Below are 17,743 nucleotides of genomic sequence, written 5' to 3'. Positions count from 1 at the left end.
GAATGAAGAAGGCCAAGATGTGTTGTCAAAAGCGAATGGGAAGATCGAGTTATTCTGAGCAGTGCATTCTGAAGGGTTCGTATTTTCTTTCACCGAAAGACCGTTGGTTTGGACTATTTTGAAGCACTTTCCTATATGCGTTGACGTTTCGCCACAAAAGTTGGAAAAACTCCCTCATCAAGTTATGGCACCACGATACTAAAATATCTTTTTGAGGGATGTGACAATCATTTTTCCCGTAAAGAAATACAGCGGTAAAGTTCATTGACTGTGTAGTTTTGCCCTGGGTTTGAGACGATGAATGAATCGGTAAACGCGCGCATCGCCGGATGTAAATTGACGACTTCCGCTCGAATAATTTTTTTTCTTTAATTCGTGAGCCATATAATAAACAACTTAATAACCTCGACCGCTCGGTCGTTACGGGAAAATCTCAAACTGAGGTCTTGCCGTATTGACCGAGCGATAGCGAGGTCAATACGGCAAGACCTCAGTTTGAGATTTTCCCGTAACGACCGAGCGGTCGAGGTTATTAAGTAGTTATTATTAAAATCTTTTTCACCCAATGGAGCTTCTAGCGGGAGTGAAGCGGGACCAATCGAGACCAAGCGGGACGCGTCGGTTGCTAGATCCAGTCTTTACTCTTCCATAGGATGACTCATTCACCACCACAACCACGCTCACATAGTTACTGACGACGCAAAGAATTTCTTCGAAGCGCTTCCCGCATGTGTAGTTTATATTACTGGCTTCGTCTGTGGAATTATACATGATAGGATAACCCACAGATTTCCATCAAATGTAGCTGAAGCGTCCATAGTCAAATGCAGCTGTTTTGGTCAAAATAACCGGGGGAAAGCGTGTTCTATCGGCCACGAACGAAGCACGAAAGATCTTCTTTGAGATACTTAAAGTAAACGTACACGTGAATTTACCACCATTGTGTGGAAAAATGCCTTTAGAATCCTATACCATTGGGAAAGTAATCGGAAAAGGAAGCTATGGAGAGGTTTGCCTGGTTAAACATCGAAAGGATAGAAAACAGGTGAGCTTTTATTCAGTCCTAGAAAAGGTTTAGTGGGTTTTGATTTCAGTGACTTATAGCTTGTATAAACTTTAATAAGCTTACATGCATTTTCACACTGTTCTGTTGATTTGTTTTCTTGTTACTTGCAGTATGTCATGAAAAAGGTCGATCTTTCGAAAGCGTCGTCTAAAGAAAGAATAGCTGCTGAGCAAGAGGTAAAGATCAACTTCATTGTTTTGTAGTTTGACATAGGTTACTTAACCTTAATAAACTACCCGGGATAAACTAGTAGTGAATTTGTAAGTTTTGGTGAAGAATTAAACTATAATGGCCTGGTTAAGGGAGCTGTCTCTGTGACAGGGGTTCCTGTGCCAGGCTTGCTTGCAATTATGGGGAGTAATCTAGTCTGGGGCAGTAAAATCTTTGCTGAGAATTACATGTAAGAACTGTTTACATACTGGCTCCCACACTGACATTTACATGATGCAACAATTGTGTTGTTCCAGAAAATATCCATACCCCTCCCATGGAAGGTTTTTTAGTTTGACTCCCCCCCCCCCTCTCCACCCCTCTGGAAATTCCAGTTTACCATCATACTTTCCTTTAAAAAATTGGGCTTTTGAGACCCCCCTCTCCCTTGGAATTTCTATTAACTTTCTTTGGGGTGGGTATGGATATTTTCTGGAACTGCACATTATTACATGTTTATACAGCTTTTTTTGTACAATTACACAAAATTATACACTTTCCTGTACGTTCCCTCTGTCTCTCTAAACTCTCTTGTATATCATCTTTCTTGGATATTCTTGCGCAAAACCAACAAATAATTTGCGTATGTTTTGAAATTTTGGCACCCTTACCTCTTTTTCAGCTGGCTAAGGCCTTTCAGGTAGTCTTGGCCTTTGCAGTATTGCGGTATTGGACAGTTTTTCTTGTGGTATTTTGGTAATTTAATCTTCAAATGCGGTATTGTGGTATTCTCCGAACCTGCAGGATGCAATTTAGAATTTTGAACGGTATCAAAAATTATTCTCCTAGTCCTCCAACATTTCTGAGCCTTTTCCAGTTTTCGATTGGACATTCCCGATGAAACTTAGCTCTTGTGGTAATGGTAAACTGCAATCCCTTGTGTCGCTATCGTAAAAGGGTATGTTATGTGGTGTTAATTATTAACCAACATGCCAATGGATGTTACTTATTTTGCCTAAATTGAAAACTACCTGACCTAATATTCATTAACAAATTCTGAATTGTTATTTCCAGTTTATTTGCTTTAAACTTTAACATGCAGAGTAGTGATTTGGTATGACACCACATTTCCACTTGGTATTGAAGTATTGGGGTATTTAGCGATTTTTTTTTTTTTTTTTCGTAGTATTGAGGTATTTGCCAAATTTTTTTGCGGTATTGCAGTGTTCAGAACCCCCCAATGTCCCCCTCGTAGTAGCATATACCAATCTCCTTCCAGAGCCTGTGCATTTTTGGTCAGCACTGGCTGAATGCCCTGCACTCTGAGCAAAAGAAAAATAGCTTGAGCCAGAAAGTCTCGTTTCTGGTTTGATTGTGGGCGTGCATTGGATACTGAATGTTTGTAGAGAGGGCAACCACCATGATTATTGCTTACTCACCTTCTGATTTTGCCCAGAAGTCCTAATTCTTGGTGCTGACCAATAGCATCCTGTCCTCTGGGGACAAGATTGAACAGCATAACTGAATGAAATATATTCAGATTTCAAAAATCAAGTGGTGGTCACTAATTTGTTAGGCTGTGCATATGTGCCAAAATTTAAAGGTGCCAATCTCAAACTAAATTTCATGTAATTTTACGGGGCTTTTACAAGCTCAGGGCACACATGCTGGACGCATTGCTCCAGCAGGGAAGGAAAATCAAGGAAAAAGGTATAGGGAGTCTGTGTGAATAGTTACGAAGTAAATTAACTTCCGAAAGGGTTCTTTCATCAGTGAACATAGATGAATAAGTGCCAGTGATAGTTTGAGCATGTTTATTACTTTGCAGGCGCAGTTGTTATCCCAGTTGCGTCATCCCAACATTGTTTCATACCGAGAGTCATTCCAAGATGAAAAAGGATTTCTCCACATTGTAATGAACTTTTGTGAGGGAGGTGATTTGTACACAAAGCTAAAAGCACATTCAAAAGATGGAAAAATTCTGGAAGAGACACAAGTTGTTGAGTGGTTTGTTCAAATTGCAATGGCATTACAGGTAAACAGTAGACTAATTTGGTAAAGGTTACAGTCTCAGTTAAAGCATTATAGGTGGTTTATCATTTCATTTTGTGTCAGTATTTTCATCACATAAATGCCAGTTATGGCAGTAGTCTGGGGTCTTGCAGTAGACTGAAATTAGGGCATGCCAATTTTCCTTGGTAAGTCTCGATTCCTCTGAGATACTACGCATGGTTGTGTTATTTGGTGCATTTCTTCAGGTGTTTTTACTAGCCCAGATGGTACTAAAGTGAAGTTTCCACTCTACCCCATCTATATAAGATCCTAGTTCACTGAAGGTTGCTGGCCCCCCTTCTTACATTTTTCTGGGTTGTCCTGACAGTTTACATAACCAGTTGATGTCCTTTTGCAGCACATGCAGGCAGAGAAACTCTCAGACATCCCCTAGTTCACATGTAATCAGTTAATTTCTATTGTCTCCTGCAAATTTATTGAGCTTACTCTCTTTAAGATAATTATTGCTGGCAGTTAGTAGCCATGAGATAGTTTGAGGCATACCTGATGGACTCATTACTGTTTTGATATCTTACATTTCCTTTTCAGTATATTCATGACAGGAATGTTCTTCATAGGGATTTGAAGACTCAAAATATATTTCTGACAAAGAGCAACATTATTAAAGTAAGTTACATGACTTGTATGATCTAGGAAACACCAAGAGTTTTAAAGTTCATCTGAAAATTCTACAGGTCACAATATTTGGAGGTTGAAGATAAATTCCATCTATTATTTCAACTTTGTCATGGGAATCAGTGCCATGTTGCTTAGACTCCCTAACGTCTTCATGTAGTGCTCAGTTGTTATTATACTGAGTAAAGACAGGTAGTGTCCACTGATAATTTGTTCAGATAAATCATACTATGCAAAAGATGCAATTAATATGTAAATTGTTCTTATTGTACTGCTAGGTTGGTGATCTTGGTATAGCAAGAGTGCTGGAAACATCCTCTGACATGGCTACAACACTTATAGGAACACCATACTACATGTCACCAGAACTCTTCTCTAATAAACCCTATAATCACAAGGTATTGTACTTAACATACCTGCCACTAATCTTGAAAAATGCGAGGAAAGAACTATTTGAAAGATAGAAGAGAGAATCGTTGGGTTGGTAGGGTAACAAAGAAAACAAATGCTTTGGCTTTAGCGAAAGTTCTTCTCACTAGGGACCAAAAAATCCATCTCTTTCAGTACATGTACTTTAGACTGCTGAGAGTCTATTTCTCTCTCATGATCTGACAGGGATTACACAGTGTACAATGTATGAGACATTTCTGACTAACTCCTTATCATCCATGGATATTGCCCTTTAAATTTGCGGTTTAACAGTACTTCAGCCTGTAATTTGAATTTCCTCAAAACTTTCACAATACAGAATCCGCTACATGTACTGTAGTCCAACAAGAAAAGGCACTAGACTAAGCTAATTTGAACAGGACTGTCTTTGCACACTGGTTGGATTGCATTCTTCCTCTTGCATTCTCATATTGCATGGTTATTGTTAAATAGTCTCTGTTGTGCATCTTTTCGAAATCATAGTGCGTAACATGAACAGGTAATTTGCTGTTTTTTTTTTCTCCTGCTCACTTGTTCAGTCTGACATGTGGGCTTTAGGTTGCTGTTTGTATGAAATGTGTACACTGAGACATGCCTTCAATGCAAAGGATATGAGTTCTTTGGTTTACAAGATTCTTAAAGGAAAGGTATATGAATATAAATATCCCGTACTGATTTTAGTATGATAATTAAATCACTAAAACAACAAAACCTTCAAAAACTACTTCAAAAATTGGTGATAACCTTGATTACCCTTGTTTGTAAGCTTTCTCAAGATACGTATTGTAATAGACTGTGAGAGATGGTGCAATGCTGCATTTGTTTGTATAAGATTGTTGGTAAAAATAAAGGGTTGGCACAGGTCTGGAAGTAGTCAGGGGAAAAAATTCTTCAAGGTCAGGGAAAAGTCAGGGTATTTTATTTTGAGTCAGGGAAAATTGAAATGATTTAACACGGCTGATTCAATACCATCAAGGTTACTGATTTAATACCATTAAGGCTGGAAGAAACACTTGGGGTCTCTGTTAAAGTGTACCTTCATAAACAATGTCTTTCCTTATGAAGAAGGAAAATTTGTTTAAAACCTATCAGTCTCAATGAATTGGCAGACTGGGTGGCTGTAAGGGGAGGCGAAAAGCCTGAAAAGTCAGGAAATTTTGAAAAGTGATCTCTATGGCAACCATGCATCCCATGATGTGCAGAATGTGTTTGCACTAACAAAAGGAGACACCGTCAGCAGTTGTTTTAAATTTACTAGCTGAACATTTTATTATAGCTGTTGTCAGGAGGTTGCGGTGTCAAATGATTTTGCCAGTATGATCATACCAGTGTCTGTTTTGACCACAGCCCCTCAATACATTAAGTCTGTGATAAACATCTGTTCTCCCTCACAAGGTCAATACATTGTCAAACAAAAGGGTAAGGAGAATATTGAAATTCATCAACTAGCGTATATGGTCTTGATGCATTGCCAAATTCACAAAAGTGACATTAAAGGAAATGTAAGGAGAAATTTAAGGAGAATTACTAACTAAAGTTAATAAGTTTGGGACTGAATGAGTTAATAAAAAAAAAAAAGCAAACATAACCTGTGACGGAAATCTTTAGCAAATATTTACACCTTCTTTACAGATTCCACCTCTACCAACACATTACAGTAGTGATCTGCGTTCAATAGTGCAAAGCATGTTGGAGCTGGAACCTGAGAAAAGACCAAGTGCTTCACGCCTTCTGCGTCATAACTACATCAAAAAACAGATTGCTTTGTTTCTTGAGGGCACGAAAAACAGGTGAGCTTGCCTTGCTTTAACTCCTGTAGACCTGCTCTAGATTTCTCTTCTGTGTTGGTGAAATTTAAAAGTTTAAAATGCCTAAGGAAAAAATATATTTATTTTGCACCCAGTTAATCCATTTTACTTAAGCTAGTGGTACAGATAACTTGATGTTGTGATGAATAGTAACTTATCATAAGCATGTTTAAAATTGTAAACTGAAGCTTACCTATTATTTTAAAGAATGCTGAACTTTAGGCCCTAGAGCATTTAGCTCCTTCCTTTTCACGACTAGATTAATATTTCTTGCCAAAGAGCAGGTACTTTTATGTATTTCTTGCGTAGGATAAAGGTCTCCCAAATTGTAGCTTGGTTCTGTATGTTTTTATTTCAGACAAATTTTATCCAGCTTTTAATTAAAATACTTTTCTACCTGTTATTTATGCTTTTGTACCTGTAGTATTTTTCCACTTGTGAAAATTAATTGAGTACTATGTAGATATGTTTTTGTCTGTGATGCATGATACACACTTTATTGATACTCCCAAATTGTTCTCAAACTCTTCAGGCAAAAACAGAAAACCTCATCAAAAGGAGAGAGAATTTCAAGTGCTAAGTTTAAGTCTTCAGATTCACGAACATCCAAGTCCGATTCAGGATATTCCGGTTCAGGACTAGAGGCTTCTATTGCTACAATTTCTGCTGTGGATTGTGTTATAGAGGACGAAAAACCTGCTAAGGAATCACCCAAGCCTTCGTCACGAAATGACCAGGGAAGATCGTCTGTGGATTCAACAAGTTCCTCAAGTGGATCATCTGAAAAAGGAAAAACTGAGGTGAACGTTAAGAAAATTGAAGAGAGAAATGTAGTGGACTTGAAACAAAAAGAAGCAATTAAGAAACAAATGGCTAAAAGGAAAAAGTCAGCTGGCAGTGAAAAGACTAGTAATAGACAGGCAGCAAAGCAGAGAGGTGTAGACGAAGATATTTCGGTCAGGCGGTCAGCTGAAGATGTTAAAAAGGCTGCAGCTGGAGATGAAAAGAGACCTTTGCCTAGTGCCGTCAAGTCAAAGACACCCAAGGCAGAGGTACTGTATGGATCTACCTTTTGTGTAAAATAAGAAAGGAAGTCTCAATGCTGTTCAAGGGGACTCCTTAAGGATGTCACTAGTTCGGGGGGGGGGGGGGGGTACAAACCAATGGTGTTTATTTATTTGAGTGTTTATAACTGTTATACTGGCGACTTTCAGAGGTTTTGGGCAAGTTGTATTCTTTATTGGCTAGTGTGAATACTGTTAAAAAATGAATTCTTAGTCACGATTTTTTTAAAATAATTAATCCGCATTTCAGTTTTGCGCTCCCTTTCTTTCGCAAGTACTAATTTTCCCGATTTTTCCCAGAACGCGACAATCTCGAAGTTTATTACGTACCAAAATTAGTAAAAATAAGGTAACTGAGATAATTATATTAATTGACTTTGGTACACTGAAGGACATCTATGAAATATGCAGAGGTATAATTTACAAATTAACATTTCTCTGCTCTTCTTTTTTAACATCAGTCTCATCAACTTCAGCGACCCTTACCACAGCCTCCCAAGGGAGGGGTCCCAGGGATAGATTTGCCCGCCTCTAGAAGCCCCAGAGCGAGGCGGAGATACAAAGTCACGTCCAGCTCACACGCGGCCAGATCACATTATGCCGAGGAGGAGGAAGAGGAGGAGGAAGAAATTAGTGCTGCGGACTCTGAAGCAAGGTATGGCAAGTTACTGGAGCACAGTGGGACTCACCTTACGAAAAAAAAAAAAACCGTTTTTCCCGAAATGAACAAAAAGGGGAAGAAACCTTGTTCTGTTACAGCACATCGCTAATGCGACCAGCAATCAGTTTCAAGTTCTCCTTATGCGACTCGTTACGCCCAAGGAAGCAGAAGTTGAAAGTACGGTTACTAGAAATACCTGATGAGTAGGCGAAATGTGTTGGTGGGAATGAGGGAAATAAAGCTCATTGTTATTGGTATTTTAAGGGGAATTTGAATGTTGATCATTCTTAAGAATGTAACGATTAACATAAAAATGACGCAAGGCTCATTACTAAGTAGAAAGCTTAACGGGATAACAATATGATAGAGTCCAAACTGAAAGCCAAGAATTGCAACCGTTAACCGTTTCGACCTGGTTGGGTCTACGTACACCGGCAGCATTTTCGTTTGCGGTCTCTTGCATCATTGTATTTAACGATTAACTTAAATTCTCTTGTTTGCTTTTCCTCTAGTTGCAAGTCTGTCAGTGACAACACGCCTGTGGTGAGTATGACCTCGCTGAAAATAGCGCACGTTCTTCTTAGATAGCTAACCTACGTGCCCGCAGGCATTCCATGTTTTCTTCGAGTAATGAACTTTTTCGTTGTGGTAATTTGATTTACAGAGTGGCTTATCTGCGCGCGAGAGACGGAGGCTCAAACAACGACAGAAAGGCGACAAAAATGCCGCACCCACTCCTCCCTCAGTGCCTGTACTCCCCTCCCCTAGTGAGGTGATTGCTGCCAAAGTCAAGAGATCACAGGAGAGCTACCAAGGAGGTACGACATTCGTCATTTCATTGAGAGAGTTTATATGCAGTTTTCCTATGTTGTTTGTTGTTTTTATTTTTGCTTTTCTAGCTACCCCCAGGCAGGGGTCAGCAGTCCGTGATCCTAGACGTCAGTTAGGCCCCGAGGGTTTTGACACCCCGGATGGTCCCACGCCCATTGCTCGGCAAGAATCAAGTGCTTCTATCGCGGTAGGTTCTCGTGATCGTAGGCTATCAAATGAAAATGAGAGATAGTGAGAGTTGGACGATGGTCAAAAGCGCACCGATCAAACGAGCTTAGAGTACGTTAGAGCTGACATTATCTGCTTGTCAAACAAGACAAAAATAAATCACTCTTCGACTGTCACGAAATAGGAACAGGTTCCAATTCTGTCGACGAAAGTAGGAGTTTGAATACAGCTCAGGAGCAATGGAGGCCTTGTTTGATGTTGCTTCTGGATGTGAAAAGGGCCGGCATAACAGCTTATGCAATGGCAGTATAGTGTCTCCACGAACAACATGTCGAAACATGTGCCGAACAGCAACATCTGTCTTGTACTTAAATGCATAGCGGCATTACTTCAAGTTTCCAGGTTAATGTTCACGTTTTCTTTCACTGTACAAAAGGAAAGAAAAAGATTGACATAGAAAGATATTTGTGAGGCGTTAAACCCTTTTCTCCCTGTTTACAGGACTCTGTTGAACATGATAGCGACACAGACTCGGAATTAGAGGAAATCAGTTTAGATGAACCTTCAGCGCATGCTCCTAGGTGGGTAACAGCAATTACAACTAAGTAAAGAACTTCCGGTGAGCACGCCCAGGCCTGTCGTAATGATGGAGCAATTGCTACGGGAAAACTGTAAATTGAAACAAGATGGCTCAAACGGTAGTTAAACTGGATAATTATTGGAAATCGCGCACACCTAAAAGTCCTTTAAATTCGGCTGTTTAAGGTGATTCTTCAGAATTGCATTGCGCATCCCTACTGCGCACGATTTTCGCGTCATTAGCGCGCGGCCACAAGCGCGTGCATATGCAAAATGGTGGCTTTTGCTAAACGGCTTGCCTTGCGAGAGACAAATCATCGTTTTCTCTCGGAAACGAGTACGGGGACCCAACGATTTTTTTATTTGGATCGAATGCAGCGATCACCTTCTTTCTATACAGTGAGTATAGACTAATTTGTGTTGCAGAGTAAAAAATTATCACGGAAAATGAGTGCATAGCTAGCACTCGTAAAAGATAATTTGTGGCACCAGAACACTGCGAGCTTGGGACATATTGTATCCCTGTCGACTAAAGATGAGTGCCCTAATCATGAAACGCACATCAAATTGCTCCTTAATATTTATGCAATACATCCATTGTTGTATTTCTCGCTTAACTTTATCTCTGTTTTTCTGCTCTCTTAAAGCGCAAGGTGAATGGTTCAAATATAAACGTTTTCTGAAAGCAGATAATTTCAGGAATTATGGGGTTTATTGAAGGTCCTCTTGCTCCTAAACGAATATGGGGACCCCCGTTTTTTATTTAAAATTTTAAGTTCTCTTGATATAAGCAGCCAACCGGTAAAGTTTGAAAGAAAGTCTATTGTGAGTTCTATTTCGATGGAATTACCTTAAGTGAATGTTAACGAGAATAAAAAGGTTTCTGGAAGTAAAATCTGATTCAGAAATCAAAATCCCTCGCTATGCATGTGGACAATGGACAGCAGAATGTTTGTATTGGGTCTCTATTGGAGTAGGAATTAAGAACTCTATATTTCAACCTAAAACCTGGAAACGTAAATGTTGCAAGACAGCAGAAGAACTATTTGTAACTAGGACGGATTGTTAAAGGAAACCAAAAACAGTGTTACGTAACAGTTTTGGATACTGCGGCGACGTGTTCAACACGAAAAAAAAATGTTCTCGTTTACAGGCAGCAGGATAATCTTTGTTATATAGGTCACCATCTTGGGAATTGCATGAGTTCAACTTTCTTACAGTGAACAGCCACAGAAATGGAAAGTTGATTGGCCAATCAGATTCCTTTATTATTGTAGAAACCCTCGCAGACAAAGTGACGTCACTTCTCTTATCACAGCACTGGACACCACGTTGAAAATGACAAATGTCAGCGTTGATAGGGAATCCCCGGATGTGGAGACTCCGCCAGAAAAATACGAAGAGATGGAACCACTTGACGTGCCTTATGGTGAGAATAGGACTTGCTCTTATCTTGTTCCTCAACGACAGCAACACCTATTTTCGCATTACAAATATCGTGACAGTTATGGTATATTTAAATTCTGGACAGGTTGTTCAAATGAGGTAACTGTTGCGATCATAGTGAAACTGAAGGCTTGACTCTCCAGACTCTCTGTAGTGAAGACTCGAGTTTTAAAAGTTAATCAAGACAGATATATAACACACTTACATCATATCTTACTTAGTACGGTTGTTATTACAAAATATAAGAACAAAGGGGAAAGAGACAAAAAGAGGGGACGATGGAGAAAGCACAAATAGGATAAGAGAAACTTATGTTCAAAAGTTACATTGGACTCAACTGTTTACAATTATTCACGAGCCCTAAACCCCCCCCCCCCCCCCTCCCCTTTTTTTTTCTTTTTCTCAGGTGGATCACCTACAACATCTGGAAGATTACGAGACAGAATAGATCGATTGAGAAGGTAAGGGTTCTGTCTTTGTATGCACACAACTGAGAGAGTTACATATTTTACTGCGGTAAACGTTTATTCAATAAATGTATTGTATTTAGCAATTGATCAAGAGAAGATCACGGTATACCTTGACCTTCTCTAGCAATTAATTCATTCGTTAGTGTGCATCATGGAATTGTTATGATGCGCGAGGTTCGTGACAAGTCACATAACGGCTTTGCGAAGTAGACTATATTTCTCTGAAGTCAACCGACCAGAATAGTGGACCTGTCACACTGGGCTAAATAACAATCCTCAATCGTCTTTCAATGTTCTTTTTTCTAGGGAATGTATACGTGGTATTGGAGAAGATCTGTTACAAAAAGCCTTCAATATTATCGACACCCATCAAGAGGACTTTGTTGAGGTAAGTTATGCCATGAGTTGCGTGGTGTTTGGGGGAAATACATTTTGTGACGAAAAAGGTAACGCAGCACGTGGCTATCGTAAGGAGCCCATGGCTCCTGCTATCGTTGGTTAGTTTAGCCTGACTAGTGTACTCGCTCCCTCCAATGTCCCTCCTTTGCTCAATCTATCTATCGTTCGTTCGTTCGTTCGTGCGTTCGTTCGTTCGTTGATTTACGGACGAAACTCTTACGGGTTTCAGAAGATGTGTGTAGAGTTGACTAAATTATTAATTTTTTTTCTTTTTTCGTCTTCAGGAAGCCCTTGTTCGCCTCATGGGAAGAGAGAATTTTGAACGATATGGTGGCCCGATTTGGCAGCTCAAGTTTTGTGAAAGTTTTAAAGTAAACTAAGCTTATTTGTTAGGTCCTGAAAATTATATTAAGCTCGTGTAAATATGTACCATCATTGTGAATAGTCCTTCTTTCTCTGTGTTTGTTGAGAAGTAGAATCTTAACAGTATTTTAAAATGAAAACAGATTATAATTTTTTTTATGGAAAGTCGAGTGCCGCAAAAAGAACTAACTTCGCATTTCATTAGTCTCTATTAATCTTTACTGATATTTTGATAGTTTATATCTACTTAGGCCCAGTTCAGACGCCGAACTTTTCATGAGCCGAACTTAATTCGAATTTGGACCGACCCAAATTATCAAAATTACACCTGTTGATTCAGACGTCGAACTTACTTCGCCGAACTTTATTTAGTTTAAACCAAATCACATCGAAATGTCAGCGATTTTCAGGCAAAGTGAAAACCGCTTGTACAATACGTTATAATGATTTAGGCATTAGGTTCGACTCATGAAAATTTCGACGTCTGAATCAAAGCCGTTCCAAAGCCGAAATTCCCGGCTGAGCTAGGCGGGAAGAACGGCTGGGCCGTTCCAAATTCAAATAGCCGTTCCTAATTGATTCAAACGCCGAACTTTTCATGTACTTAATTCAACGTATTTGGTTCGGCTCATGGAAAGTTCGGCGTCTGAACTGGGCCTTATTTTGTTTTGTTTTGTATATTTAATCTTGTACCAAGTTTGTGATACTTATGTGTACCAATGTATTTATTGTGCCTCTTTCCTGACTCTTACATTTTTAATTATTATAATTACGGTCACCCAACTAGTTTAGCTTTTTAGTTATTTTGGGTGTCCCACTACTGTATGTACTGTGCTGTTTATTTATATATTTATAATTATAATCTTGTAAATTCTTTTAGTTGTTTACAGTAGTAGAAATAAACTGTTGTTGAGATGTTCAGCGGAGAGTTGAATAATATGGCTGAATATTTTAAGAGTCAGCTTTGCTTCAGTGGCAAAATAAACTGACTAGTGAAAATACCCAGTCATATCATACATTTTGTCGCTGAATACAACATTATTCTTCCCAGAATCTAGGCGTTTTAGTCTTGTTTGTACGGATTTGAGATGTATTTGCCCTCTAAATTGCTATGTTTCATACTGATTATGGAAATAAAAGAATTAATTGATTTAGATTTGATATGTATCATGAGAAAGAAAAAACATCAATAAGGAAATAAATCGCTGTATTGTCGAAGCTCTGTGTAACAGTGTGGAGAATGGTGTGCTTGTTGTTTGCGACAGCACAAAATGGGAAGTATTGACGTAAGACCGGTATGGAGAAAAGTGGTTACTCCTGTAAGAATTTGAAGAAGAATTCAGTTACATGTATAACATGCTCTGTAAAATCTGCTCTGTGCAAACGTTGCATCAATATCACCCCATGACATCACCTATAGTAAAAACCCGCATGTAACAACCTAGTGGTTTAACGACCTGCTATGCAACAAGACGTTGATTACAGTAGTTGCGCTTTTCGTAAACAGATATATGGCGAAGACGAAAAAAATGTAAAAACACGGCAGACACTAAAATGATAAAGTCGCTTGATTCAATTCCGTAAAAAAAAGACAGTGGGGCCACACGCTGGCAAGGAATGCTATAAATTCTTGACAAAAACTTGGGTGGTTTACAATTAATGTATAGATTTAGCCAAACCTAAACGCGGAGTTTCTGATTGAATAATTAACCATAAATGACAAGAGGAAAAAATTCGATCCGTGGTTTCACTATTTTTTAGTTACATTTTAGCAAACCATACCTAGTAAGTGTACCCAAGATTGTAGAAATTACGCACGCAATATATCAGGACTCTCCAAGAGACGATTGTGCAAGGAATATGTCGGAAGAAAAGTCAACAACGCGTCAGGGTTTAATTTGCGCGGAAATTTAGTAATAACCTGGCTTGAGCCCGCGATATGGTCACGTGTTAGTGGTCAGAGGATACCTTGTTTTGACAGCTGTCAATTATAACATGGATGTCTAATGTCAAAGATGTACCTATGGTAATGGTGCTACAGTCAACCCTCTCTTAACGGACACCTCTATAAGACGGTAACCTGGTGCTGGTTCCGGTCGTTCCTCAGTCATTTTACTATAAGCAAACTCTCTGTAAGACGGACACCTCCATAAGGCGGACAACGGATACTTGTAAGGTGCTGAATATGACCGCAAATTACGATTTAGGGAAGAAAAATTCTTAAATTACCAAGTACGTGAATCTTTTTAACACCAGACGTTAAATTGACTGGTCTTATCTTGTCGGCGGAATACACACAGTACAAGTGAAATTAAATCAGTCATAGTCCCATTCAAAAAATAACTTGGAGGTGACAACCGAATTGTATTGTAATCTAAAGCAGTTATTTTCTTGCTTTCTTAGCTGAACTACAGCTTTCTCCACTGTTATCAGGCCCTTGGTGCTTCCTCTTGCTGCCGGTTTTTTTTTCCTGAGTCATAAGATGGTTATGTTCCCGTTTGCGGAGTTTAGTGTTCACTGTTTGGACTCTAGTTAACCCGTTAACTATTGATTGTAATACGACAAGAGATTCAATTCTATAAATATGTTTTTGTTCCAGGTTGTAGGTTTCGTTCAAATAAATAACTTAAAACAAACTTTAAACAGACGCGTATTCACTGCGCACAGGTTCAGCATTATTATCTTAAAATTCCTGGGGTCATATTAGGTCGACTCTCTACAAGCCGGAGAACTCTCTAAGACGGACAGCTGAGGCCGGTCCCTATGGAGTCCATCTTAGAGAGAGTTGACTGTACTCTCTTATTTTTCAAGGGGCTTGGCGTACGGACGCACGGTCGGACGTAAGGTACGGGGCTCCCCTCGAGCGTCTTCGGCGCGCAGGAGCTCCGCTATTAAGCGTGACACTGAGACACCCAAGCGTTACTGTCACCAAGCACGTCACGGGACGGTCACCGCACGAAAAGGCCAAAGCTTTGTGTGACTCACAATAGATTCCAAAACTAAAGAGCCACCAAAGTTTTTATCCTCATTAGGCACAAGAGGCGGTATATTTATATCTGTTTACAATTTTACAGCTCAATAGCGAGCTTCGTTTGGAATCCAGAGCATTTTGAATTTCAGGGTTATGGAGGTGCGAGACACAACGCTATGATCGAGTTTGTCGAAAAATATATACTTATCCCATGATTTTGAGCCTTTTTAGAAGTTAGAGCATTAGGAAAAGTGCTTATGTAAATGCTTGTTTGATCAGTACTGATAATCAGTCGCCTAGATAGCCAAAGTAAGTTCCAGATGTTTACACTATTTTACGGCCGCCATATTGGTGTACAACGGAGGTACACTAACATGGCGTTTTCATACTGGGCTCTGTAAATATCTACGAAACATTTCGACGAATATCTGAAGTTTGGGGAAACGCACAGGCCTAAAACTTGGAGAAGAGGCTTATTTAGTTATCTTCTATAACATCATACTTTCATAGCTTTTTCCACTGGATGGTTTTCGATTTATTTTTGTATTGCGTGACAGTGAAAACGATCTACAAATAAGCTTTACATTTGAAGACATAGCATGATGTAAAAAAACATGCTCGTAATAACACACTTGATTGCGTTCACTGTGAATGAATATTTTACGCCGATATCTCTCAGAGAGGATAGAGATATAACACGCGAAGTAGTTGAGTGTTTTAAGGAAAAAGAAGCGTCGTCAGTGAGATTCACAAAACTGATCGCTTTTTTTAACTCGGCCGTTTTTCACATGTTTTTGAAATTTCGCTTGAGGCAACCGTAAGGTACTTTCCCTTCTTTTGTTTCATTGCATTGGAGTACATGCGTTGGAAAGCAAATTAGTATTGTTTTTCACGTGATTCATCCATTGTTTTTAAAGCATCACTAAAAAGTAGTTTCCCACGCGTCGGAAAGCATGCTCTTCTAGAACATTCTGTTTCATGTTTTATATTACTATCACGACCGTTTATAGTAAAAAATAAACTAAAAAACCATTTAGTGGATAAAGTCAAGAAATTGCGATATTACAGACGATAAATAAAGAAGTCAGTTCTCCAAGTTTAAGGTGTGTGCGGTGTCCCAAAGTTGAGATATTCAGTCGAAATGTTCCGCGCAAAATTATAGAGCCTAGTATGGAACCGCTATGGTGGACCTCCTTAGTCCTCCAATATGGTGGCCGGAAAATAGTGTTAATATCTGGAAATTACTTTGGCTGTCTAGTCGACTGATTATCTAAACCGAACCAAAAAAATTTACACAAGCACTTTTCCTAATACTTTAACTCTTAAAATGGCTAAAAATCACGAGTTAAGTGTATATTTTTCGACAAACGTGATCTTAGGTTTATGTCACGCACCGCCATAACTCCGAAATTCAAATTGCGCTGGTTTCCAAACGAAGGACGTTATTGAGCTGGAAAGCTGTAAACAGATATAAATTTAGTACCTCTTATGCCTGATGAGGATAAAGCCTTTAGTGGCACTTAAGTTTTGGATTTGAGAACTTGATGACGTCACGTGAACACACTCAATATCATCGACAGACCGTACTTCCCTCCGGTGATTTCGCTCGAACCAACGATTGCATAAACTTCTTGGGACAATTCTCTCCATTTCTGAACAGGTTTTGTTTCCGGAAAACTTTCTTCTGGTTACTTTTAATAACAAAAAATTAACGAACGCGCTCGCTCAGTCATGAGACAATTTGTGCTTCATGCTCGGGTAAACAACCACCCCAAGCCTCTGTTTACATTTCTTTTGGGGGGAGATTATTGACAACCTCTTGCGGACCATTAGTTTCATGGCGTCAACAATATCATCCAGTATATCGACATAAGCCGGTTTCCTAAATAAACCACCAACAATCGCGTACCTATTTGAAGGCCACGGTTGTTCTCGCCGTTTCTGTTTTTTTTTTTTTTTATGGCTTTGTTCAACACTCCTTTACGTCCGCGTCCCAAGTTTATACTGGTGGGGTTCAAATGTTTAAGTTGCCTTAACCTGCCGACCTCTTGGTTTTGGGCATCCTTTTCTTGAATGAAAATAAACTGTCGTTTTGCATAACATTTTCCTATATTTTAGACATTCGTTTTTTGACTGTTTTTCGGTTTCTAACATTTTACAATGATTGTGAAGTGTATGTCATTTTATATAATAATTAAATGAATGCGCGCGCTGTGATTGGTCAATCAGCTATGGTTTATTGTGCCAGTAAACTCATGGAAATCTCGCGTGTCCCCTGAATTATGATATAAAAGCAATAGACCACAAGTTTCTATGGTTTAGAGGCACGATAAACCACTTGGGATGTTGGAAGAACACTCGAACAATTCGTAAATCACTAGCCGCAGGCGAGTGATTTACGAATTCTTCTCGTGTTCTTCCAACATCCCGCGTGGTTTATCAGCCTACAAACCATAAAAACTTGTGGTCTATTGCTTACGTCACCCTGTCAATACCAATATATATTCCTTCTTGTTCTGTGCAAAAAGGTTGTTTAGCAAGCTCACCCATTTCGCTTACTAGTATTTTGCACCGCGTTTGGCGAAAAAAATTCGAGTGACTCGCTTTACATCAAGTGAGTGGTAGGTGAAGGCGTGAACGAATAATGTTT

General features: G+C 39.2%; 1 protein-coding gene across 2 annotated transcripts; it reads left to right on the top strand.

Moving 5' to 3' along the window:
• The first annotated feature begins 647 nt into the window (after nucleotides 1-647).
• On the top strand, nucleotides 648-13,340 carry LOC110050450 (uncharacterized). 2 transcript variants are annotated; one of them, XM_089273197.1, is made up of 17 exons: nucleotides 648-1,045; nucleotides 1,177-1,242; nucleotides 3,045-3,251; nucleotides 3,818-3,895; nucleotides 4,183-4,302; nucleotides 4,873-4,980; nucleotides 5,966-6,123; nucleotides 6,674-7,193; nucleotides 7,667-7,860; nucleotides 8,379-8,409; nucleotides 8,531-8,684; nucleotides 8,766-8,884; nucleotides 9,367-9,446; nucleotides 10,722-10,873; nucleotides 11,297-11,351; nucleotides 11,667-11,748; nucleotides 12,044-13,340. In XM_089273197.1, exons 1-17 carry the CDS (start codon nucleotides 953-955, stop codon nucleotides 12,137-12,139), a joined length of 2,313 nt encoding a protein of 770 aa, XP_089129323.1. In that variant the 5' UTR covers nucleotides 648-952; the 3' UTR covers nucleotides 12,140-13,340. The 2 variants fall into 2 exon arrangements, with proteins under 2 accessions (XP_089129323.1, XP_089129322.1); XM_089273196.1 differs by having other exon boundaries at nucleotides 8,531-8,884.
• The last annotated feature ends 4,403 nt before the right edge of the window (nucleotides 13,341-17,743 follow it).

Source organism: Orbicella faveolata, unplaced genomic scaffold, assembly GCF_042242905.1.
Source record: "Orbicella faveolata isolate gen_17 unplaced genomic scaffold, um_ofav_v1 contig_35, whole genome shotgun sequence".
In the NCBI taxonomy this organism is placed as follows: Eukaryota; Metazoa; Cnidaria; class Anthozoa; order Scleractinia; family Merulinidae; genus Orbicella; species Orbicella faveolata.
Note: the sequence above shows the minus strand (reverse complement) of the source record. Positions and strands in the feature narration are given on the sequence as shown.

Bases quoted from the DNA above. Each gene is read 5' to 3' on its own strand.
- LOC110050450 (XM_089273196.1), top strand. From the start codon at position 953: ATGCCTTTAGAATCCTATACCATTGGGAAAGTAATCGGAAAAGGAAGC. The intron at 7,861-8,378 runs GTATGGCAAGTT...CTTTTCCTCTAG, and splicing joins GCTGCGGACTCTGAAGCAAG to TTGCAAGTCTGTCAGTGACA. The intron at 10,874-11,296 runs GTGAGAATAGGA...TCTTTTTCTCAG, and splicing joins ACCACTTGACGTGCCTTATG to GTGGATCACCTACAACATCT.